This window comes from Oncorhynchus mykiss, chromosome 17 (genome assembly GCF_013265735.2).
Source record: "Oncorhynchus mykiss isolate Arlee chromosome 17, USDA_OmykA_1.1, whole genome shotgun sequence".
Lineage (NCBI taxonomy): Eukaryota > Metazoa > Chordata > Actinopteri > Salmoniformes > Salmonidae > Oncorhynchus > Oncorhynchus mykiss.
Window position 1 is genome coordinate 81,394,673 of NC_048581.1, and position 27,488 is coordinate 81,422,160.

A 27,488-nucleotide genomic window follows, 5' to 3' on the forward strand; every position below is an offset into this window, starting at 1 on the left:
ACCAGCAAAGAACTGTATCTGTTCTGAGAGAAAGGTGCGCAGGCTGCCATCTGCGCTCTAAACGATTGTACTAAAGCAAGCCAACCAATAAACTAAACAGCCAACAGCCGGGATTGGAATGATTAGACTTTAACATTTCTGGCCTTCAGCTACCCTGCCATACCGAACTGATGCCCCTGCTATGGTCACAATCCACCACCTACTTTTCCACCCGACGCAAAGTAACCTGTTCACTTATTTCCAAATGGACAATCCTAGTCCACACCAGAAACTGTAACACTTGAAGATATTTCAACATAATGAACCTTTTCTGGTTAATGTTCAGATTTGACTCCTGTCTTGTCTTCATTCCCTCTGAATCGTGCCATCCTTTCTGCAGTATTCGGTAAATTAGTCCATTGTTTCTTAAACCTCTCCTCAGGGATCCCCAGCCGTTCCAGATATTTGATCTATTCCAGAGAGAGCACATCTGATTAAACTAATCATCAAGGCCTTGAATAGGTGAATCAGGTGAGTTAGTTCAGAGCTACAACAAAACAGTGAAATGTCTAGGGGTCCCCGAGTGAGGAGAGGTTTGAGAACCACTGAATTACTAGCCTAGAGGGTTCTAAGAAACAGGCCAGACGAGGTGCAGCCGTTGGAATCGGTGAGGTCCGCTCCCTTTCCACGGTCAAAAATAATGTCAATGGTGGAGTTCGTTTTGCATTTTACGGTACCCTGGGTTGGGTGGATATTTCACATAAGGGCCAATGAAATGGACTAAAATGTGCAAACTCCGCTCACCCGGGGCACCGGGCCATGCAAAACGATCTCTACCATTGATGTCATTTTTTTACTGTGGAAATGGAGGGGACCTCACTGATCATCAAGCCAATGAAGTACACTTCCTTTCTAGGGAGTTCCTAGCTACCGTGATTCTACATCTGCATTGCTTGCTGTTTGGGGTTTTTGGCTGGGTTTCTGTATAAGCACTTTGTGACATCTGCTGATGTAAAAAGGGCTTTGTAAATAATTTGATTTGATACACTAGTAGGGTGTGGATAAAATGGTAACCTAAACAGTTCTTATTTAACAGCATCCTCAGAGCTATTATTGCCCTATAAAATATATTCTATATGTGGCTTACTGTGTTGCAAGATTTGTATTTATGGTAGTCATTTAATTTTCCATAGCCTATAGTTACAGTACTACAAAATATTCCTTATTTTTGTCATCTGGATTAAACATCTAAGTAATGATTATAATTAGCAACCCATCAAAATGAACATAAACTAGTGACCTAGTCATTTAATAAGTCAAAATGGTTTTCCTTTACCTTCCCTTTCCAGATTTAGAGGCCAGAGATCTCTGTACAATTGTAATGGATTGCACACATTTCTGAAATATTCAGGGTTTATTCCTGGACTGAATGGACATTATCTAACTGCTTTAGGCATTATTCCATAATTTACCAACTTATTAGTTCAACATACGGTTCACAATTACTGGGAGTATGTTCAAAGGATATGGGGAAATGGGTAAGGAACATAGTGTACTTCTTATTTTGGTATTAAAGGATCGAGAATAAAGTATCTCTTTATTATAAATAAAGCAATCATGTATGATACCGTTTTTAACCAAAGTTCTCAAAAGCTCTGGATAACGTACCTAGTGGCTACAGAGAGAAGTAAGACATTTGAGGGCATACATTTTTCTTCTAAACTTTTAACATGAGTGAAATAAAGTATTTGATATGAATGAGTTAACATATTAACATACAGGCCCTGGCTCACAATGTCCCTCGAGTGTTAGTAAGGCAGTCAAGTGAAATTGATCACATACCGACAAACAGGTTCTCTACTACAAGTTGTCACTCCAGAAAATATAGAAGATTTCTCATCCATTGCATGATTTAATTGGAGCATAAAAGTGTGGATCTTTTAAATCTGGGATAAAATACTCAAACCGATACATTATATAGGATCACTTTGAGAGGAAAGAAAGCTTTGTTTCATTCAAATTCAAAACGACATTGCGCCTATATGCCAAAAGACTCTGATATTTGAGTTGGATAGAATTACATTACAACAGACTAATGTCACGAACATCTCATTCCAGCTTAGTCCTTTCTGAAACAAAAAAATACAATCTACTTTCTTGGTGACAACACTAACAATAAGAAACAAAAAGATATCTCTAAACATACATCATTTAAGAAAAGCCATTGAATTCATAACCACTAAACAAACAGATTGTCTTAAAGTGCTTCAGGTTTCACATCTTCATAATCATTCACTGCTGCTTTGACATTGGACATTGAAACACTGGCACGGGACGGGTCACAGACTTTCCCCTCTTCATTCTCTGTGTCTTCCTCATCCCCATCCATGTTTCAGACGCATCTCCCGACCTTTGACATGGGGCTTACATAGATATTTTCTCACAGAGCTCCAATGCCTTCTGAGAAGTGGCGTCATTCCTACTTGAGGCTAGTCCCTCAACTGCTACCAGAGTCACGCTATCTGCGTTAAACAATATGCATGGCCATCTACCTCCACCTGTCATACTGTGCTCTACACAAGCCATAAATGTGATTATTTTACCAATTTAGCATGACATAAATCACATAAGCTAATAAGGAGATTTTACTCAGAAGGGCGAACCAAGCACTGCTATAAGATGATGGCCAAACCAACCCTGATGAAATGATCAGCCATTCAATTAGAGAGATTCAAATGTGAAACTACAGGGGCAGATGTCTGGTTAAGTAGCGATCATAAAGAGCAGGTTTCAGACATGGACATGTGTCAGTCGGGTAATGTTATTGAACACCGGTTACAGGAGTACCAAATATAAACAATAAGGAGAACCCGGTGGGTGAGTGTGTTGTTGTAGAAGCCAGGGGAATGGGCCGGTCAACATGTGTTAGCGCCGGCTCTCCAACCTGAGGCTTCCCTACAAGAGAGGTGTTTTCTTTCCCCCTCCCCCAGATTAGGGTAGGGGGGACGGAGTGACACTGGTCGGTCCTAGGGAACTAGTCCTCTCCTGGCGGGGTGGTGGGACAGGGCCTGTCATGTCTCTGTCTCTGTCTCGGGCCCCTCCGGTCCCGCAGGCCCCGCCGGTCCCGCCAAGGGGATCACATAACAAGTGATGTCGTCTCCTGAACCCAGCCTCTCATTGGGTAACCGCCAGCCCCTCTCTTTCAGGACCCCTCGCGACCGCATCAACAGGTCCTGGGCAGCCAGCGTGTATCTGGATGAGAAGAGTTGGGGTCAAAACATCGAAAAGTGCAATTTGTTTGAAATTAGTATTTTTTTAATGTTCATGAATTGAATTTGCAATGCATCCCAACTATGTGTTATGTGAAGGTGTTTGTCAAAAAGGTATTGCCATTTCAAAAGTACCATAGTCATTTGTACAGGCTAGATACTGGCCTCTAGTGGAGATATCGTTTAAATACTCCTCCTTTACTAACCAATATTCAGTCGTTTTTTTTCAAGGCTACCTGATTATTCAATATTTACCAGTGGAGGGCTCATAATAATGTCTGGAACGAAGCCAATGGAATGGCATCAAACACCTGGAAACCATGTGTGTTTATACCATTCCACCTATTACCACGAGCCAGTCCTCCTCAATTAAGGTGCCACCAACCCCTTGTGATATCTACACCGTTTTAATTGGTAGCAACTGTAATAGTATGATTCACATCCTTCCATGACAAGGCAACCAGCCATTCTCTGCCTCAGGTGAGTTTACAAAATAAGAAGGGAAATGGGCATTCGGTAACGCAAGTAGTAGAGACGGCCTAGTCGTAGTTTGAGTAGTGAGTATTATTCATACAATGTTGACTGTGCTTACATAGTTATGCTACTGCTGAACTTCACGCATGGCTCTTACCCATATGACCACATGTCCTGGTATCGTTTCGCACTACCGCAATAGTTTATTAGATTATAGTTCATAAATAAGGCATTGCCATATTTACATCAAGCTATTTATTGTAGCACTCATAGTTCTGAGTACCAAGCATGTTGTTATATGTGTCTCTGTGTTTGGTTAGTTTCTGAATGTGGCCCATCCAATCTTATGTTGACCTAGTCCAGATATGTACTCATTTTCAGGTTTTAGCTGGCCTCTATAGGCCTACAGCTGTGGCATATTCTTAATTGAATTGGCCATTCATTCAGAGCCATTCATTGGCTCTGTTCTTGCCTGGCATCCCTGTGGTCCTTCAGACATCTCTGAATCAGTGCATAGTTCTGCCTCTCAAAAGTGAAGTACATTGCAAGGATATTAATATTTATCTTACAAATGCAATGCAGCAATGTTTTGTCCAAGCTTTGTGTGTGTCCTTTACTACTCGCCTGGGGCAGCACCTGTCCGTTTTTAGGGACTCATTAGCTGACAACAGACAGGTGTGAATCACAGACAGCTATGAACCACAGACAGGTGTGAACCACAGACAGGTATGAACCACAGATAGGTATGAACCACAGACGGTTGTGAACCACAGACGGGTGTGAACCACAGACGGGTGTGAACCACAGATGGGTGTGAACCACAGATGGGTGTGAACCACAGACAGCTATGAACCACAGACAGCTATGAACCACAGACAGGTATGAACCACAGACAGTTATGAACCGCAGACAGGTGTGAACCGCAGACAGGTGTGAACCGCAGACAGGTGTGAACCGCAGACAGGTGTGAACCACAGACAGGTGTGCGGGCAAAGAGAAAGGAAAACATTGGCATTCATATTATATTTTGATTTGGAGAGGGGACAGCATCTACAAACTGGATTGAATAGTTTATTGTTCACTGCTCGGCGACGCAAACAGCGATCCTTCAATCAGAACTGTTTACCGATTACGGATGTAGCTTCGAACGTGAGACACATGCTGCTAGCAGGTACAGTCTTTGACCCGATACTTATCTCGAACGCAGTCGCTATGGAATACCCTTAGACCTCATCTTGTTAATGAATTCAATAATTAATCAAAGGTCTAATATTGCGTAGATTACAGACTAGAGATTACAGCACCTCACAGGATCAGTGGGCTCGCAGCAGGACAGGAAGCCTGAAACTGTGTCTGCTACCTCCCTGTCCGTGGTCACGTCCCACAGCCCATCTGTACCCATCACCAGCACGTCGTCAGGGCTGTGCTCGTACTCAGACATGTCGTACACTATCACCTGGAGGAGAAACGGGAGGGAAGGAGTGCAGGTCGAGTGTTAAACACGGCTGTAATAATAGGATAAATCATAGAGGCTTCCCATCTATCAATGAATTTGGATCAGATATCTTTGCTTTTCAGGATAATAAATAAAATACTGGACAATACATAGATTGATGAGCCAAAATAAAGTAAACTTAGGTCATTAGATGTGGGCCAAGATTTGGAACACACTAGGATGCTCCTAGACAAGTCTTGATCTTGCAGACGGTGGGAGATAAATGGTCCTAGACACAAACAGCATACCATCTCTTATTCACCTCTGGGCAGCAGGAGAGAAAGGGCTTGATGTTGGAGTTGTACACCTTCAGGTCATGATCCCCTAGGCCACGTGTTACCCCAATGGTGGCCATGACACGGGCCTACAAACACACACACACACACACACACACACACACACACACACTGTGAATAATGTGGGTTAGTGCCTGTGGATATGCTTAAATTTGAGAAAAATCCACTTATGAAGGATTAGTGACTCAGGAGCATTTATCTTTAACCACACAGCTAAAGACTGGGAGAGTTCAGTAACAACCATGAAATCCTCCCACACATACAGTGGAATGAACAACTAAAAATTATATCTTGCTATGTCTGTCCTGCAGGTGAACTGTCCTGCAGCGTAAACAAGGCAACAGTAAACATGTCGTCCCCTACGAATGATGCCGCCCCCCTTGGGCCAAATTAGATGTCACGTGTGACTAACACATTTCAGTACTTCAGTTAATTACTGTAGCTCCCGCCTTGGGCCAATCTGTGTAATTTTGTAAATGCCAGATCTTTATGGCAAGACGCATCATTCACCCAAGTTTAGTCAAAATTGGACCATTGCTGTCTGAGACATCGTGTGTGACGAACATACGAACGAACGGAGACAGATTCACAGTTCCCTCCCCGATTTCATCGTGGGGGACAATTAAGCTAAGCAGCTAAGCATTATTCCTTTCAGGGAAACATGACGAGGGCGGGAGGATAACCGCAACTCTACATGTGTTTGAAGACCCAGCTATACTTTAATGTACAGCCAATCCAATGTCCCATGACTTGGTCAGGAAAAATAATGTGGCTCTACCTACAGTAAGGTGGACCTTACAGCACCATATACCTACTGTCTCCTACCCATGGTAGACCTTACAGCACCATATATCTAATGTAAACCTACCCATGGTAGACCTTACAGCACCATATATCTAATGTAAACCTACCCATGGTAGACCTTACAGCACCATATACCTACTGTCTCCTACCCATGGTAGACCTTACAGCACCATATGCCTAATGTAAACCTACCCATGGTAGACCTTACAGCACCATATACCTACTGTCTCCTACCCATGGTAGACCTTACAGCACCATATATCTAATGTAAACCTACCCATGGTAGACCTTACAGCACCATATACCTACTGTCTCCTACCCATGGTAGACCTTACAGCACCATATACCTACTGTCTCCTACCCATGGTAGACCTTACAGCACCATATATCTACTGTCTCCTACCCATGGTAGACCTTACAGCACCATATATCTAATGTAAACCTACCCATGGTAGACCTTACAGCACCATATATCTAATGTAAACCTACCCATGGTAGACCTTACAGCACCATATATCTAATGTAAACCTACCCATGGTAGACCTTACAGCACCATATACCTACTGTCTCCTACCCATGGTAGACCTTACAGCACCATATATCTAATGTAAACCTACCCATGGTAGACCTTACAGCACCATATACCTACTGTCTCCTACCCATGGTAGACCTTACAGCACCATATATCTAATGTAAACCTACCCATGGTAGACCTTACAGCACCATATATCTAATGTAAACCTACCCATGGTAGACCTTACAGCACCATATACCTACTGTCTCCTACCCATGGTAGACCTTACAGCACCATATACCTACTGTCTCCTACCCATGGTAGACCTTACAGCACCATATATATACTGTCTCCTACCCATGGTAGACCTTACAGCACCATATATCTAATGTAAACCTACCCATGGTAGACCTTACAGCACCATATACCTACTGTCTCCTACCCATGGTAGACCTTACAGCACCATATATCTACTGTCTCCTACCCATGGTAGACCTTACAGCACCATATATCTACTGTCTCCTACCCATGGTAGACCTTACAGCACCATATATCTAATGTAAACCTACCCATGGTAGACCTTACAGCACCATATATCTAATGTAAACCTACCCATGGTAGACCTTACAGCACCATATACCTACTGTCTCCTACCCATGGTAGACCTTACAGCACCATATACCTACTGTCTCCTACCCATGGTAGACCTTACAGCACCATATACCTACTGTCTCCTACCCATGGTAGACCTTACAGCACCATATACCTACTGTCTCCTACCCATGGTAGACCTTACAGCACCATATATCTACTGTCTCCTACCCATGGTAGACCTTACAGCACCATATATCTACTGTCTCCTACCCATGGTAGACCTTACAGCACCATATATCTACTGTCTCCTACCCATGGTAGACCTTACAGCACCATATATCTACTGTCTCCTACCCATGGTAGACCTTACAGCACCACATATCTAATGTAAACCTACCCATGGTAGACCTTACAGCACCATATATCTAATGTAAACCTACCCATGGTAGACCTTACAGCACCATATATCTACTGTCTCCTACCCATGGTAGACCTTACAGCACCATATATCTACTGTCTCCTACCCATGGTAGACCTTACAGCACCATATATCTACTGTCTCCTACCCATGGTAGACCTTACAGCACCATATATCTACTGTCTCCTACCCATGGTAGACCTTACAGCACCATATATCTAATGTAAACCTACCCATGGTAGACCTTACAGCACCATATATCTAATGTAAACCTACCCATGGTAGACCTTACAGCACCACATATCTAATGTAAACCTACCCATGGTAGACCTTACAGCACCATATATCTAATGTAAACCTACCCATGGTAGACCTTACAGCACCATATATCTAATGTAAACCTACCCATGGTAGACCTTACAGCACCATATACCTACTGTCTCCTACCCATGGTAGACCTTACAGCACCATATATCTAATGTAAACCTACCCATGGTAGACCTTACAGCACCATATACCTACTGTCTCCTACCCATGGTAGACCTTACAGCACCATATATCTAATGTAAACCTACCCATGGTAGACCTTACAGCACCATATACCTACTGTCTCCTACCCATGGTAGACCTTACAGCACCATATATCTAATGTAAACCTACCCATGGTAGACCTTACAGCACCATATATCTAATGTAAACCTACCCATGGTAGACCTTACAGCACCATATATCTAATGTAAACCTACCCATGGTAGACCTTACAGCACCACATATCTAATGTAAACCTACCCATGGTAGACCTTACAGCACCATATATCTAATGTAAACCTACCCATGGTAGACCTTACAGCACCATATACCTACTGTCTCCTACCCATGGTAGACCTTACAGCACCATATATCTACTGTCTCCTACCCATGGTAGACCTTACAGCACCATATATCTAATGTAAACCTACCCATGGTAGACCTTACAGCACCATATACCTAATGTAAACCTACCCATGGTAGACCTTACAGCACCATACATCTGATGTCCACCAGTACCCAGTACCCAGTTTCACCTTTTTGCCCTCTCCATATATGAGTGGGAACTTGAGGTCGTCTTCTACGATGGTTTTGTAAGCCCTGCAACAAATAGGATTACGGGTTAGGGATTAGCGATTCTATTCTTTCAACAAGTAGATTATTTTCCTGGTCAGGTTATGTGGTCTGTAAAAACTCCTGGCCCTAATCATAAAAAATACAATGGCCTGAAAAGTAACACACATGTTCGACCACAGCTGTCATTTACCAGCCGTTCATTGTGTGGTCCCTGAAGAGCATCTTCCTGCCCAGCTCCCTGTACTGGATCCTGCGAGGGAACTCCATGGGCGTGAATTCGTTCCCAAGCAGCTCCGGTCTCAGGAAGCCCTGCAGGGACACACAGAGCAGAGAAAACAGTGACAAAACTTTACATGACAAACTGTCATGTCAAATTGACTTGTCTTGTGACAAAATGGCTCATTGATTTAATATATTTTTAAGATGTGAATAGAGCAATAATCATCAGAGTTGTGGTAAATTCCAGTCAATTCAGAAAGTCAACCAAATTCCAATTCCACATTTTCCACATTGGATAGCGATGAAGAGAATTGGAGTTGAAATTGGAATTTCAGTTTACTTCCAGAATTGTCTGGATTTTAAATGGAATATACCCCAACCCGGATAAACATATCGTCAAGGAAGTGTCATGGCAGTAAGACAAGTGAGGGTGGAACTATATATAGCTGTGATGCACAATCAACACACAGTACCATTCATCTCTCTACCATTCATTCTCCCTGAAGATTCCACCTCTCTCCCACACAGCCAGCCACCCACCAAGCCGACAATAAATTAGTAAAGAAGCAGTTTGAATCAGACATTAAATAACATCACCCTCCCTTTCCCCTGCATCTTCCTTTTTGTCCAGGGCACCGTTGGAAAAGAGATTCATATCCCGTGGTGATGGGACTCACATGGTTAAAGGGACATTTCACTTTAAAATCAAAGTTTCTCAGACTCACTGACAAACTTTAATTCATGAGTGAATCTCCCTTTTAAATAAGTAATAAATAAATACATGTATTAATCCCGTCCTCACCAGATACTGCAGGCGCTGCCTCTCAGACTCTGGCGTGAACTCGTTGGACATGGGGATGACCTCACCGTTACGGATGATGATGGCTCTGTAGAGACAGAGGAAGAACCAAAGTAGAATGAATCATGATTCTATTTCTGTGGGAGGGACAATGATAGACACCATAATGTGACCCCATATTAGGAGGACCCTCAAGACAGATAATGTGGTGTTAAGAGGGATGACACAGCATGAAGTCCAGGGATGTTACTGGATGATTATTGCCCCTAGACACTGATCTAAGGTCGGTTTAGACTAAGATTGACAAACAGTATACTGATCCTAGATCTGTGCCTATGGGCAAGTTCTACCAGGAGCTTACGGTTCACGATGAATGGTGTTGCAGTACAAAGAGTGGCCAACAGAGGTCGAAAAAACTGCTGTGTGACATTATTATGAGCATGACCAAAGGAAACCTCTTCGAATCAATGGCTATGGGCATCATGTTATCACTTCCTTTAAACTTTCAAACATTCAACTCTGCATTGAGTGACTGAAATCAAATACATTGAGTTGAATGTGTACAACAAGCAGGCCTGTAATACATCAGTCATTAGCCATTACGCATCCTGCTGCTATCAGTTTGATCTGTTGACCTACCTGCTGTCTCCTGCATTGGCAACGTAGAGCTTCCCCATCAAATGAATGGCAGCCAAGGCACAACAACCACCAGAGATGGTATAGGACATCTTCTCTTTCTCTATCAGTTCATCCTGTAATCAACAGAACAGGAACAGAAAACTAAAGGTCATTCATTCAATGGCTTGCAGAATGAAGTCAGTAGCACTTATTGCATTAAAGAGGTTATACTTCACTTGAGAGATAACGACTACCAAAAGATAAATAATCAGTGAATTCTGTGAAACCCATTTTGCTCACTAGCTACTGTATCCCGTCTCTAATGTGGTAAAACGCTAGCCTCAGATGCCCAGGCTTCGCTGAGAGGAGATTTGGAAGAATGGTCTCGCGAGACTAGTAGAGCGCTATTTCACAAAGTAGGGTGATATGCTGTGAGCGTACACCTGTGTCTTACCATCTGTTTGAAGGCGTTTTCTATGACACCCATGATCAGACTCTCCAGACTGACAGCCTTCTCCATGTGGAAGCGGATGGAGGGATCAGAGATGGCGTCAGGTTTCTCTGGGTCCTGGGTGGCATTCGCCCCCTTCTTCACCGCCCCCTGGTAGGGGCTGCCATTATTGGCCAGGCAGATAGGGAGCGCCGCAGAGGGGTTCTCCAGCAGGTGGGCAATGTCCTCCAGTCTGTCTCTGATAAGGCGATGGAGGAGTTTGGACGCCATGATGGCACACCCTGAGCCGGCGTGGCCGTCAAACATGCCCCAATACTGCAGAGGGATTCCTGTCCCATCCTGGAAAATGTTTAAGTCAAATAAAGATCAAATCATATCAAACATGCATTTATATATATCAATACAATTAGTCTGACAGTAAGAAAGGAGATAAATAGCCTGAAAAAATAACATTGGCCACATGGGTCTCTCTAACAAGTCTCTTGCAAGATTTTAACTCAATGAGAATTACAAGCTCAGTGAATGCCTAAAGGATTTCCAGTGTGGACATTTCTGTCAGAAAATGGATGGGAATAATTCTAACTTCATGACACCACATCATAGTAAATATGTTCACAATGACAGCAGTGACAGTGAATATCCCACTTGATTATATTCCCTTCCACAGGATTTCTTTATGCCGGTAAATCCCACTAACTAGATTTCCACCAAACCAGTGAATCTTACTTCTCACCATCTTCTTTTGCTCCTATGCCAAGAAGTAATAGTGTTAAGTATAGTGTAGTAGTGTATGTTCAGACGGTTAGGACATATCTAAGAGCCCAGTGCACAGAATGGACAGCAGCATGGAACTCTGTTAACCTCTTACTGGACTAGAGGAGGAGGGGCACACGAAGCAATTATGTAATTAATTAATGGGAGGGACAGAGGGGGAACAAGGAGAATAGAGGAGGGGGTTGGGAGGCCAGCAGAAGGACGGGAGCGATTGACCCGACATGACACAACCCTTTGAACAGAACTGCATCGACTGCTATACACTCTGCTGTGTAAATACATTTGAGAGATTATGGAGCCATCTCTTAGTGAGTGGGTTTTTGGCTTTGTGTGCTAGGGGCGGTTAGCTGCTCTACGGACCCACACAAAGCTGTTTCTAAATACAGCAGCATACATCGGTCAGTCTTAAGGAGATTGTCTTTGCTTTGCCAGGAAAAAAAACGAATCCCCAGCCACCCAATGCCGTCTGGTTCTTCAAAGTTTGGACTGGAGACATTTAAACAGACATGTTTGTTTTAGAGAGAGACCTGGGTGAACCTTGCTGTAGTATGTCACCAAGGGTCCAACCTTCACTATAGAGGCAGTAGTACATAGAATGCAGACATTTGACCAGGATGCGTGCATGCTTGGCCTACTCTCCTATTGTAGTGCTGTAGGCCTAGTTTATGGGCCGTCTACTAATATAATCAGAATTACTAGAACTAATGCTCAACATTCTATGACTTCAGGTAGTCTCACCCCATTGTCATTCAGCAGCGTGGAGTTGCTCTGTTTTTTGTCGCTCAGCTTCTTCAAGTAGAGCAGCTCACAGGACGCTTGGTCCTCATTTAGCATGCTCTTCCCAGCATTGATGGTCCTGGGGAGGGTGGGATGGTGGTAAAGAAGGTATGGGGATATTATAAATCCATGAGAAAATACATACACGTCTCATTGGTTCAGGAGCTGGATAGGCAAATCACCCAACCAAGGTGCATCTCAGATAAATCACTAATGAGAGCCTATCAGCGTGGCATGGTGGCATTTGTCATGGTGAGATAGTAATGTTATGATTTATGTAAAAACATAAAGTGGAACAGATAGTGCTGTAGGACTGGGATTAAGTGTTTTCATTACTGTCCTATGCTGCTTAACGATAATGGCTTTGTGCAGCATGACTTCATATTCTGACCATCTCAGCGGAATGGGGCTCAGTGGGCATGTGACTGTGCTTGCAGTATGTGGGAGTAGACACTGCAGTAGTCTGAGCAGAGGTGGAGTGTTTTTTAACTCATACTTGTATACTACTACCATAGTTAATATCATACTATCCATTCACATGTATCAGATACAGTATAGCCCCTTTAAGAATATTTGGCCACAGAGGACAGTTTCCAGCTCTCTCCCTTCACCTCAGATCACTGCAATGTTTACACTTTTCAGGACACTGAAATGGAATGAAGTCATGCATTACATTACAAAGCCATTATCCTTAGGGCTTTGTGATTCAGGAGAGGGGCTGCCAAAAGGTTTCACCCCTGTTGTACCGTTAAAGCTGAGAAATGATGATTCTCTGCCACTTCGGTGCGAGGATCCAACAGGGTCAAGCCACTTTTATAGCCTTTTCAGATTCAATTAGCGGTATTTAGAACCATGGGATTTAGCCGGATGGTATTGTGAAAATGTATTGCACAAATTGGAGCATAATCCTTAAAGTGTCCCTAACTATTACAGAGGTGGCCTAGCAGATAGACCATTGGGCCAGTAACTGAAAGGTCGCTAGTTCAAATCCCTGAGCCGACAAGGTGAAAACTCTGTCGATGGTCGCCATTGATAATGGCAGATCCTGGTCGTGACTCCACTCTCAGTGGGTGTCTCAGGGAGAGTTAGATTACACAAAAAAACACATATCCAATACACATTTGTACATCTGTGAAATAGGACAAATATAAGGGGCGGCAGGGTAGCCTAGTGGTTAGAGTGTTGGACTAGTAACCGGAAGGTTGCAAGTTCAAACCCCTGAGCTGACAAGGTACAAATCTCTCATTTTGCCCCTGAACAGGCAGTTCACCCACTGTTCCTAGGCCGTCATTGAAAATAAGAATTTGTTCTTAACTGACTTTCCTGGTTAAATAAAGGTAAAATAAATAGAAGCACCCACCAAATTATTAATAATGATGGACTAGGAGTAGTGTGAAGAAAGAGAGAGTCGTTTATACAGCTGTGCCCTTACCCCAGTCATACAGAGGAGAGATATTTCATCACCTGAGAGGATGGGTGATATCTAACCAACAGGTTTACAAGCTGGTCCATCATGTACATTAGCCACCTGTCTAGATCATGATGATGGTGGGCAGAGTCAAGATACTGACTTTCACCTTTTCACAATGGTCTTGCACTAAACAAGTTATAACTTTAAAAGCTTAGTTAAGCCTATACATCATATCCTTCAGAAATAATTCTTAAAGCTGAAATATGTCACTTTTTGGGTGACCTGACCAAATTCACATAGAAATGTGTGTTATAGCTCTGCCATTCTCATTGAAAGCAAGTCTAAGAAGCGGTAAATCTGTTCTATGTGCGCTATTTCTATGCTTCCTGTTCTTAAGTTTAGTTTTTGCGTCTTTTACTTTCGGTTTTGTACACTAGGTTTCAACAGCTGAAACTCCAATATTTTTGGTTATGGAAAATATACTTGCTTGTTTTGTCACAAACTGAAATTATGCAAATTATTAGAATTTTAGCAATCAGGAAATGGCAGATTGATTTTTGCATAGTACACCTTTAAGCAAATGTCTTGCTATATAAAGGTGGCAAAAGGGCTATGTCAAATTTGGCAAAATAAATGCAGGTAGAGGGAAACAGGTAGAGGGAAATTATCCTTTTTTGGTTTGATGTTCTGATATCAGTGTTCTAATATGAGGTAGAAACAGCAATGGCTGCCCAAATCATGATTATAAAAAGCCATCCAGTTTGTAATCAGTAAGCTGGCACCGTAGAGTAGTGGCCAGGGGAGCATTAGTCCTGATGACAGGGACATGAATTACAAGTCATCGGGGTCATGTCAACTTTGAGGCCAGGTCATGTTGTTCCATGTTTTACAACCAATGATGTATATAAACCCTGGATTGATGATGCTACGTATTGGACATTGAGAGGCTTTGAAGTCACCAGTCAGACATAGACACTTTTATTTAACTAGGCAAGTCAGTTAAGAACAAATTCTTATTTACAATGGCGACCTGACCCCGGCCAAACCCAGACAAACCTGGGCCAATTGTGTACCGCCCTATGTGACTCCCAATCACAGCCGGATGTGATACAGCCTGGATTTGAACCAGGGATCCAGCAATGCAGTGCCTTAGACCGCTGCTCCACTCGGGAGCAGTCCTCCATAGGAATGAATGAAATTCTTCAGTATTTCATTTACATGTTTCAAATGTTTAAGTATTTTTTTGTTGTAGAGGGGACAGTAACATTAGCAATCTTAAAAGATCTCAAACAATTATACTTTAAGGATGTTTTAATATTTTACATTTATTAAATGTTTATGTTTAGCTCACATAATATAAAGTATGCACTGAAGTGTCTGTAGTAGAGTAAATGTGGCCAAAAACTACATGAATAAATGCATTTCTGTATTTTTTACAATGTTGGAGGAGTGCCGATATATTCACGGTGGCTTCAACACAGCACCCCCTATCAGTCATCTAGTGCATTATATAAATAATTGTTTACAGCAACTGGTTTGTCAATATCATACATTGGGTTAGAGAGGCCTTGGTTTTTTTGCCTGCTGGATGCCAAAGTCCAGTCCTTTGTTTCGAGCTTGCAGCTTTTACAAAATGTTCACAAACATTTTACATCTCACCATTCATGGGATTTATTTTGTATGTCACATATGCAATATCTATTTCATTATAACTAATCTGGCAACCAAGGAATGTACTGTATGCCTACGAGTAAATAGACATTAATTTCAGTGAGTCCATTAAAGTGCAAGCCAGTCATTCCCTGGTCTTCATGATGTACAAAAACAAAACAATGAAGATCACGTTCTACTCAATTTGTGACATATTTTCCCATCAAGGCACAGTTTCAGTCATTGTAAACATGTGACTGAAATACTTTGTCTGCGTTAAACAGAAGAACATCTGTTTGCTAACTCACGTAGGAGACCTTCAAAAGAGGAAGCCTCCAGTTCTACCAACTTCCTCATCAGTTGGGTAAGTTATTTTGTTGCTGATGAAAATCGTTCATTCCTTTTTTCTAAGTAATGATGACATACTGTAAATTTGTTGTATAATTCATCCTCTCAAGAGAATTTAGCATACATCACAAACCACAGTGATGATGATTACAATTCATTGAATCAAATCAAATCAAATGTTATTGGTTGCGCACACATATTTGCAGATGTTAGACGCAGGTGCGGCAAAATGCTTGTGTTTCTAGCTCCAACAGTGCAGTAATACCTAACAATACAAAACAATACACACGAAACCGGAATATAAATATATATGTGTATGATGGTGTTTTTAGACAGTATTGACAGTATATGAATAGAAAAGGTGTGTACAGCAGTAGTTATATTGGATGATCCTTGACTAGAATACAGTATATGCATATGAAGTGGGTAAAACAGTATATATAAACATCATTAAAGTGACCAGTGTTCAATGATTATGTATATAGGGCAACAGTCTCTAAGGTGCAGCAGGGTTGAGTACGGGTGGTAGCCAACTAGTAACAGTCTCTAAGGTGCAGCAGGGTTGAGTACGGGTGGTAGCCAGCTATTAACAGTGACTTAGGTGCAGCAGGGTTGAGTACGGGTGGTAGCCAGCTAGTAACAGTCTCTAAGGTGCAGCAGGATGAGTACGGGTGGTAGCCAGCTAGTAACAGTGACTAAGGTGCAGCAGGGTTGAGTACGGGTGGTAGCCAGCTAGTAACAGTGACTAAGGTGCAGCATGATTGGGTACGGGTGGTAGCCAGGTAGTAACATTCTCTAAGGTGCAGCAGGCTTGGTACGGGTGGTAGCCAGCTAGTAACAGTGACTTAGGTGCAGCAGGGTTGAGTACGGGTGGTAGCCAGCTAGTAACAGTCTCTAAGGTGCAGCAGGATGAGTACGGGTGGTAGCCAGCTAGTAACAGTGACTAAGGTGCAGCAGGGTTGAGTACGGGTGGTAGCCAGCTAGTAACAGTGACTAAGGTGCAGCATGATTGGGTACGGGTGGTAGCCAGCTAGTAACATTCTCTAAGGTGCAGCAGGCTTGGTACGGGTGGTAGCCAGCTAGTAACCGTGACTGAGGTGCAGCAGGATTGAGTACAGGTGGTAGCCAAGTAGTAACATTGACTAAGGTGCAGCAGGGTTGAGTACGGGTGGTAGCATGCTAGTAACAGTGACTGAAGTTAAGGGCAGGGTACTGGGCAGAAGCCAACTAATGGTGACTATTTAACAGTCAAATGGCCTGGAGATAGAAGCTGTTTTTCAGTCTCTCGGTCCAAGCTTTGATAAAACTGCACTGTCTACTCCTTCTATATGGTAGTGTGGTGAACAGGTCATGGCTTGGGTGGCTGATGTCCTTGATGATCTTCTTAGCCTACCTGTGACACCGGGTACTGGAGGGCAGGCAGTGTGCCCCGGTGATGCGTTGGGCAGACCGCGCCACCCTCTGGAGAGCCCTGCGGCTGTGGACATTGCAATTTCTGTACTAGGCGGTGATACAGCCCGACAGGATACTCTCAATTGTGCATCTGTAGAAGTTTGTGTGGGTCTTAGGGGCCAAGCCAAATATCTTCAGCCTCCTGAGGCTGAAGAGGCACAGTTGCGCCTTCTTCACCACACTGGCTGTGTGAATGGACCATTTTAGGTCGTCAGTGATGTGCATGCTGAGGAACTTAAAGCTTTTCACCAGCTCCACTGCGGGCGGCCCTGTTGATGTGGATGGGAGAATGCTCTCTCTGCTACTTCCTGAAGTTCAAGATCAGCTCCTTCATTTTGTTACATTGAGGGAGAGGTTATTAACCATTGCACTGCCTCATGTTTGACTTCATCTCATGACAAAAATGAGAAAGAGTCACATTTCATTAACAAAGTGAACTTGGTGGTCAAAATAACTCTGATTCTAACTTAATTCATAATCAGTTTTCTAAGAAAGCCATACAAGTTTATCACCAGAAGTCAAGATGATCTCTTCCTGCCTGAGGTGCCTGTGGTTTCCTGTCACAGTTCCTCAAGCATGCAGTGAGTTGTTGTAGTGTAGGAGGACCTGCATGACAATGGCCTCCAAACTTCTCAAACTATTCAAGTTCTCAGAAGAAAATATAGTAGTAAAACAGTTTATTCAAGTTAATGTATTATCTTATGAACACGTGATAGTTGATCTGATATTACATTTGGAGGTGGTAAACTGTTCGCTCTATTACACTGAGAATGAGATAAGGAGGGTGGTACAAAATATATTGAGGGGAAATATGGTAATAGAATAGTCAAAACCTTGTACTTACAAGGTTCTATAATTATATACTGAACAAAAACATGCATGCAACATGAAACAATTTCAAAGATGTTACTGAGTTACAATTCAAATAAGGAAATCAGTCAATTTAAATAAATTCATTAGGCCCTAATCTATGTATTTTACATGACTGGGCAGGGGCGCAGTCAGGGGTGGGCATAGCCGAATGTGGAGGGCCTGGGCTGGCGTGGTTACACGGTTTCTGTGGTTGTGAAGCACTGTCTTATTCTCTAATACGACGTTGGAGGCAGCTTATGGTAGAGAAATTAACATTACATTCTCTGGCAACAGCTCTGGTGGACATTCCTGCAGTCAGCATGCCAATTGCACGCTCCCTCAAAACTTGAGCCATCTGTGGCATTGTGTTGTGTGACAAAACAGCACATTTTAAATTGTCCCCAGCACAAGGTAAACCTGAGTAATGATCATGATATTTAATCAGCATCTTGATATGTAACACTAATGGATTATATTGGGAAAGTTTAAATGCTCACATACAGGGACGTAAAGATGTTCATGCACAGAATTTGAGAGAAATAAGCTTTGTGAGTATGGAACATTTCTGGGATTATTTATTTCAGCTAATAAAACATGAGACCAACATTTTACATGTTGCATTTATATTTTTGTTCAGTATATATAACGATTGAACTTTCAAAAGTAGTTTACAGGTAGAAACATCTGAAAAGTAAACACACAAACATTTAGACTTTGAGGTCTTGTTTAGGTAGTGTTCACAGCCTATTTGTTTTAGGCAGTGTTCACAGACTATTTGGTTTAGGCAGTGTTCACAGCCTTTTTGTTTTAGGCAGTGTTCACAGACTTGTTGGGCGGTTTGTAAATTGTGCTTCTGTAACGATATTCGTCGTCGCAAGATGAGGAATCATTGGACCAAAGCGCAGAGTGGTAAGTGTTCATGCTTTCTTTATTAAAACTGAACACGATAACAAAAATAAACAAGAGCATAACCAAAACAGTCCTGTACGGTGCAAACACTAAACAGAAATTAACTACCCACAAAAACCCTGTGGGAAAAGCTACCTAAGTATGGTTCCCAATCAGAGACAACGATAGACAGTTGTCCCTGATTGAGAACCATACCCGGCCAAAACAAAGAAATACAAAAACATAGAAAAAGGAACATAGAATGCCCACCCAAATCACACCCTGACCAAACCAAAATAGAGACATTAAAAGCTCTAAGGTCAGGGCGTGACAGCTTCTAATATAATTTGACTGGAGGCTTTTAAAGTGGAATGTAATGGAAGGTAGTTCCGGGTTACAGATAATTGATGCCAAGCTCACTGAGATGGATTGCTACTGTATGAGTAATTCAAAAGGCTTCTGAGCTCCAGCATGCCAACTTTGAAAAAAGCTAGAGACGTCCTTTGAATTCCTGTACAGTAAGCCTTACTGTGACTCTCTGTTCCCACCTAAAAGCTTTCACAGACAGATCACAGATCTGTTGTTTGCTAATTGTTTATACTGTGAGGCAACTGCTTTGAGGAAGTGTTGTGTGTGAATGCACTCTGGGTATGCACCCAATGTGAAAATATTGACACAGTATGCAATATAATGGCTCCAAACATTTCCAAGGCTGGAAAAGCATTGGTAGTTGTCTGGTTTGCCATAGGTGTCACAATTTAACAATATAATCAACTGTACTGCAATGATGAACATCAGCACACTGGCCACAGTCGTGCTGTTTAACATTTATCTCAGCCTCACTCAGTGAATCAGTGAAGGATCTGTCAACTGATGCCACGAGGAGATTACATTGACATTATCATTTAGCAAACGCTCTTATCCAGAGCGACTTACAATAAGTGCATTCAAATGAGGGGCCATGAACAATTGCATAACATGCATCAAATCCAAAGGCAGAAACCACAGTAGTCTGTGTGACATGGTTACGTGCCATTCCATAAGGGATCTAAGTAAGACAAAGATATAGTAAGTGTCAGGAGCCGGAGGAGATGGGAGGAGAGGGACTCTCTGGAGTCTAAAGTTGCTGGAGGCCAGAGTGCTTTCAGTCTGAAGAGACCGTTCTTTAGTCTGCTGTCCTGACCGTAGTGAAGACGAGGTCATTAATGTAGAGGACAGAAAAGAGTTGTGACTGGATGCAAATTCTGATATCAAAATGACCACATCTGAACTTACATTTTTAAGTTTGACCAGCTGGAGCGTCCAGAGTCCATCTTCACTATGTGCTCATTGTTTCCACCCTGTCCTGACTAGATTGATTTGGACTGCACTTTAAAAAACAGCATGGAGGTTATATATGGACTTAGTAATGATCATCGGTAGAGAGGGAGCAGCTAAATTCTTCTCCATTCTAAAATGGCTGTGCCAAACTAAATACACACTTTTAATGCCACTAATTTAGCTGTTGCAGTTTGATGAAATAATACATCCAATCTATGTGCAGTTCAAGTCAGAAGTTTACCTTAGCCAAATACATTAAAACTCAGTTTTTCACAATTCCTGACATTTAATAAAAATAAAAATTCCCTGTCTTAGGTCATTTAGGATCACCACTTTATTTTAAGTATGTGAAATGTCAGAATAATAGTAGAGGGATGATTTATTTCAGCTTTAATTTTTTTCATCACATTCCCAGTGGGTCAGAAGTTTACATACACTCAATCAGTATTTGGTAGTATTGTCTTTAAATTGTTTAACTTGGGTCAAACGTTTTGGGTAGCATTCTACAAGCTTCCCACAATAAGTTGGATGAATTTTGGCCCATTCCCCCTGACAGAGCTGGTGTAACTGAGTCAGGTTTGTAGGCCTCCTTGCTCGCACACGCTTTTTCAGTTCTGCCCACACATTTTCTATAGGATTGAGGTCAGGGCTTTGTGATGGCCACTCCAATACCTTGACTCTGTTGTCCTTAAGACATTTTGCCACAACTTTGGAAGTATGCTTGGGGTCATTGTCCATTTGGAAGATCAATTTGCAACCAAGCTTTAACTTCCTGACTGATGTCATGAGATGTTGCTTCAAAATATCCACATAATTTTGCTTGATCATCTTGCCATCTATGTTGGGAAGTGCACCAGTCCCTCCTGCAGCAAAGCACCCCCACAACATGAAGCTGCCAACCCCGTGCTTCACAGTTGGGATGGTGTTCTTCGGCTTGCAAGCCTCCCCATTTTTCCTCCAAACATAACGATGGTCATTATGGCCAAACAGTTCTATTTTGGTTTCATCAGACCAGAGGACATTTCTCCAAAAAGTACAATCTATGTCCTCATGTGCAGTTGCAAACCGTAGTCTGGCTTTTTTAGGGCGGTTTTGGAGCAGTGGCTTCTTCCTTGCGGAGCGGCCTCTCAGGTTATGTCGATATAGGACCCGTTTTACTGTGGATATAGACTTTTATACCTGTTTCCTCCAGCATCTTCACAAGGTCATTTGCTGTTGTTCTGGGATTGATTTGCACTTTTCACACCAAAGTATGTTCATCTCTAGGAGACAGAACGCATCTCCTTCCTGAGCGGTATGAGGGCTGCGTGGTTTGTATAGATGAACATGGTACTTTCAGGCATTTGGAAATTGCTCCCAAGGATGAACCAGACTTATTGAGGTCTACAATTTATTTTCTGAGGGCTTGGCTGAGTTCTTTTGATTTTCCCATGATGTCAAGCAAAGAGGCACTGAGTTTGAAGGTAGGCCTTGAAATACATCCACAGGTACTCCTCCAATTGACTCAAATGATGTCAATTGGCCTATCAGAAGCTTCTAAAGCCATGACATAATTTTCTGGAATTTTCCAAGCTGTTTAAAGGCACAGTCAAATTAGTGTATGTAAACTTCTGACCCACTGGAATTGTGATACAGTGAATTATAAGTGAAATAATCTGTCTGTAAACAATTGTTGTAAAAATGACTTGTGTCATGCACAAAGTAGATGCCCTAACCGACTTGCCAAAACTATAGTTTGTTAACAAGACATTTGTGGAGTGGTTGAAAAACCTATTGTACTTAATTAACAAATATTATATTTACATTTTTTTAATGACTATTACTAACAACAACAGATTAGGGCTGGGCAGTAAACCATATTTTACTATATATCGGTATTGATGCAAGGACCAGTTTTGGATTTAACTTTACCTTCTATAATGGTATTTCAATGTTTGGTTTGTTAAATGTGATATGCCACTCTGGCGCGTGTAATAACCGTTTTTATAGTTCTCTCTGTTTGCTACTTGAGTCATCTCTCTCCCTCTCCTGCATGCCGCTTCCCCATGCGTTTCCGACACCAAGCCTTGCCTCTTGTTACTCAAGCCGTGCCATTCACTCTGTCTGCACGGTCAGATGCAACAAAATGTTGGTGACGACGATGCAGATTTCCACTTTGCATCTTAATATAAATCCGCAAGTGTTCTATAATTACACTATTAGTTTGTGTATCTAACTGTCTGCAAACAGCTAGTTTGTCTTATCTTAGTAAGTTGTGACTAAAATCAAATGTGTTGGCCGATAAATGCTAATCACTAGTTAGCTGGCTATCAAGCTAGCTAAATGTACAAAGAGTCCGGGCAAAGGTAGCTAGCTAATACAGCCTGGTATTTCTGCTGGTGTAGGTCTAGATCAGCATGTTGTTTGTACAACGGTATATTTTAAATCAGAGAGGAATAGAGCTCGCCAGCTTGTAGTCCTAAAAGCTGGAAATAAGTTACCTTTGGTTTTTTCAGCCATTCCTATGGGGGGAAATTAATGGGGATAAATGCTGAAAATAAGGTCTGAGGTTAACACAGGCTTAGGAGAGCTTATGCTGTATGTTTTGTTTGTGTGAGATAATATATGTCAGTTAACATTACCTTAATGAATTATAAAGGTCTATAGAGGAAGCATGAATATGTTAGCTAGCGCTAGCTAGTTTTCATGTTTTATTAGTTGTATGTATGGGACACACATGGTATACACGGCTCTAAATTAACTTTTTTCATTGGTAGCACAGGTGCTCCTAACTTTAAAAAGTAAGGAGCACCAGACAAAATCTTGGAGCACCAGATTGCATTTATTTATTTTTTAATGCAAATGACTGTCCTATCATTCTTAATTGTAATCAGTTGTTACTTTGATGATGTAGAATACATCACTAGAGAGTGGGCAAGACAAAATAATTCAAATAACTTTTAATAATTGTATTGAAAAGTGCAACTGCAAACATATTTACATAGGTGATTCGTTTTGGACAAACAAATGTAATATACAAAACAGAACATTTGTAGCATTGTGATTGGTTATGATTGGTAAACAATGTATCAGCCTGTCTTGCTTGAGCAGTGAAGAGAGGAGTGTTTTTGTTACACATTTTGTTCTTTATTGGATCATTTTTTGGGTGCTCCCAAAATAAAAGTAGTGGTCGCACAGCAACATTTTAAGTCGCATGTGCCACCAAATTGGAAGCACTTCAGAGTCCTGGGTATACACCTTCCAACAAAATGCTTACGTGCTGGTTCTTGACAATGCAAAAACAAGCTAGCTACATGAAGAGAAAACATGTCATGTAACATCTAATTAGGGTCCCCTGGGAAACACTGAGCAACACAAAAATTCCTCCCTGGCTTTTTCATCAAACAACACTGTATTCAAAGTGCTGCCCACTATATTCCAACTATAGAATTAAAATAATCATTCTATTTCCATGATTTTAACAGTTCAACAATGAATTAGGCCTAGCTTTTTCTACCCACATCACACAGCCCTGTGTGGCACCGTGTGGAAATTATAACAAGTGCAGGAAATGCAGACATTGATGAAAATGCTGAAAATGTATTTGGGTTGAAGTTGGATTGAACAGTATAAAACAATCAGAATGGCTAAAATCACTTATAATTTAACTGTTGCCACCCTGGGGTCATGAACTACTTATAAAAACGATTTTGAACTTTTATTATTCAAAAACATAAAATAATGTCAAATACCATCACAAATGTGAAAAATATTTTGTCCATATCGCCTAGCCCTACAAAAGATGAAACACATTGTGGCCAAGGGATCTGTGGATAAATAACATTTAGAGGGTGTAATACAATACAATGTAACATTATTCTTCTACAATTTATGTTCTTCACCCTGGGCAACATGGGCCTGGGAGGTTTACAGGTATCCACAGTACTCCACCAATTATACATTTTTCAACTCCCTATTTCTTGTACTCTTGTAATGTGCAGAATTGCAGGAAATTTGATGAAAAGAGTAACATTTTCTCTCCGATGCCAAAGGCCCTTTCCAAGGCCCAAGATTTGGTTCGTCTGGCCATGTACTGGCAAAGTCATTGCAAAACTAAAGCAAAAGAACCGTGAAAAAAAAACTGAACTATGCGAATTATTGAATCTTTATGAAAGAGACCAAACGTATTTTGACAAGTTCAAGTAGTATAGTAGTACACAGTCCATCCATATCCTTCAAGACACAGCAATAGCTTTAAATCACATGATTTATATTATTTGTTGTCCAATTAAGAAAGAAACGGTTTATAATAAATCATTATTGACGTGCACAAATGATCATAGACTACGTTTTTGTTTATCCTACATTTTGCGAGATCCTATTAATCACAAGATCCCCAAAAATATTGAACTGCAACATCTGTAGCAGTTCATTGTGTGTTACACTGTTTCATAGTAACCAGACAGTGGCTGCTACAGCATCAGTTTCAGCAGCAGCAGAAGGCTGTGTGCTATTTGGTGAATTTGCAATAGCAACACCGTGTCCGTATTCGCCACACACCGTTAATTGCGTTCTCTACTGCTACACTAAAACGCGTTTATTGTCAACACTGCATATGAATGACCAGTCGAGAAACCACTCACTCTGCGTATCCTGTCCGCCAGGGAAGCCTGCTGTCCCTCTTCAAAGTCAGCACAGGTCGAGATGCATGTTCTGTCGAGTATTGAAGAAGCTCCGATGTAAGGTCCAGAAACTCGGGTCGACCGTAAGGGAACAGTGGAGGCAGACCGTCCTGGTGACAGTTCTGGTGATGAACGTTCCCGGATCCGTGGTGCTGGTGATGACCGTGGGGTATCATTCCTCCCACCAGCGTGGACATCGCATTTTTTACTTTACTTATCATTGCGGTGGGAATAATAACCTAACCCGACACAGAAATTAATTAATAACCCAATACTAACGTAGCGAAGAACAAAATGATCCAATGACTATAAACAGCATTTCAGGAAGCGATCGTTTCCGGCCTCATGTGACGTTTGACAGACACTGTTTTCCTCACTGAAAATATAGCCTACCCCTTACACACTCAGTGCATAAAATAACCAAGGAATCCCTGAGAAGGCAGGGGTTTAGTGAATGCTGCTGTCTGTGGGGGGACACACTCCAAATCGTGCGCTTGTCTGGACTGGACTGGACTGGACACAAAATAACTATTCCCTGTCACAATGAAGAAAATGCACACTCTTGAGCGGTCCATTTATCAAAACAAATTGATAGTCTCTATCAGGGATGGGCCACTTTTATGGGGTTGGGGGCCCTAAGCGAAGTTTTAGAGTTAATTTCCTGCAATTCTACACATTTTGCCATGGGCCGTAGTGAAGATTTAGCAGGTTTATAGTTCATTTCCTGCAATTCGACTCATTTTACCATGGGCCGTAGAGAAAAATGTGCAGTTTTATAGTTCATTTCCTGCAATTCTATACATTTTGCAATACGGTGGAGAACAATGTTGCAGTTTTTAATATGATATCTGACTAAGAGTGACTAACAAAATCAATGTTGGTTATTCAACCATGATTACAAGTTTAGATAGCTGGCTGCGAGACTAATTTACAATCTAAACAAATGTAGCTGACATGGGCTAATTGAGTGACTGTCAGGTTTCAACCCAATTGGTGACAGATTTTCATGCGAATATTCTAAAATCTGCCTAAATAAAATATTAATTTTCCCACCAGAGATGTATTTCCATCAAATTTACTTGTTGCGAATAAAAGTGTTGCGTGATGAGGTAGTACACATAAAAATACATTTTGCGGTTAAATTTCCATGTACTGAATGAAAAATAAAAATGAAATGGGTTTCCCTCGCATTTTCAACTTTTTGGTTTTGTCACCAAAAAAATCCTGTTTATAGCAAATGTGCCCACTCTGGTATTGGCACGTTCGCTCTAGCCAAAAGCTGGCAGATACAGTGCGGGTATAGCATACATGATGAGATTATTATGGACAAAAGAGAGAGATTATTTTAATTTGTAAAACAGCAGCCAAGCATCGATCATTGTGTCACCAGAATAAGACCCTTGATATTTATTGGAAAGGAACATCAAGCTCATCACTTTACACTTTCACCACCCTGTGTTGTTCATCATAATTTATTTCATCTGTAGCCTAGTAAACTGCATGCTTTCCAGAGTTGAAAATGGATCTGTCGGCCTACAAAATCCCTGGCCTATATCAAGGACAAATTGACACTCACCTGCATTATTTTTGTGATGATACATTTCAGTGTGATTTAGATATGAAAGCCTGAGGGGTCTGGACCTTTATGACACGGCCTGTTTCCCTACAACGCTACACTGGTGGGAGTGGTGGGACAATCCCTCACTCTTTGTTCCCATTGGGGCACAACTACACATGAGAGGGGGAATAGTGTTGCCTCCTTGTATCTAAACGTAGGCCTACTACTGTCTCTGTAAAGAGGTCTGGACCTGGCACAAGACAGGTTGTTCAAGATCCAGAGCTGATGGATCTGTTCCCCTTCAATTGCTACACTACTGTAATGACTTTTGGATGAGGGTCTGCCAATTCCACCATGGTTAGGTTTTTCCAGGTCTAGGATGACGCATATATTTCAAGGTCTTCAGTCTTTGACAGAAAACATAATTAAAAAACGTGTTGTGTTCAGTTAATAAAAGTGGTAGTCTAATCACAGAGAGATCACATCACCTTTTCTCTGTAATTACTCCAGGGTCGTGTAGTGTAAATATTTCCCCAATAGAGGGACCCAGAGTATAGGAGATGAGAAGCAGTTTGGCTCATCAGCTGATGAACAGATGAAAATGTAATGTAGTAATGGTTATTTAGCAGACGCTTGTAAACAAAGTGATTTGCATTTACCACACATTTTAAACTAAGTATCTATGACCCATGCAAGAATCAAATCCACAAATATGTTGTAGCAAACACCATGCTCCAATCAACTGGGCCCTTGGAGCCAAGTG

General features: G+C 41.7%; 1 protein-coding gene across 3 annotated transcripts; it reads right to left on the bottom strand.

Moving 5' to 3' along the window:
- Window positions 1-1,397: 1,397 nt before the first annotated feature.
- On the bottom strand, window positions 1,398-25,658 carry LOC110494695 (protein phosphatase 1H-like). Of its 3 annotated transcripts, none has more exons than XM_036950751.1 (10): window positions 25,129-25,658; window positions 12,547-12,664; window positions 11,038-11,373; window positions 10,605-10,717; window positions 9,969-10,053; window positions 9,138-9,256; window positions 8,908-8,971; window positions 5,480-5,581; window positions 5,083-5,178; window positions 1,398-3,231 (listed from the first exon to the last, which is right to left on the bottom strand). In XM_036950751.1, exons 1-10 carry the CDS (start codon window positions 25,386-25,388, stop codon window positions 3,154-3,156), a joined length of 1,371 nt encoding a protein of 456 aa, XP_036806646.1. In that variant the 5' UTR covers window positions 25,389-25,658; the 3' UTR covers window positions 1,398-3,153. The 3 variants fall into 3 exon arrangements, with proteins under 3 accessions (XP_036806646.1, XP_036806645.1, XP_036806644.1); XM_036950750.1 differs by having other exon boundaries at window positions 5,032-5,178; XM_036950749.1 differs by having other exon boundaries at window positions 5,027-5,178; window positions 25,129-25,657.
- Window positions 25,659-27,488: the final 1,830 nt, after the last annotated feature.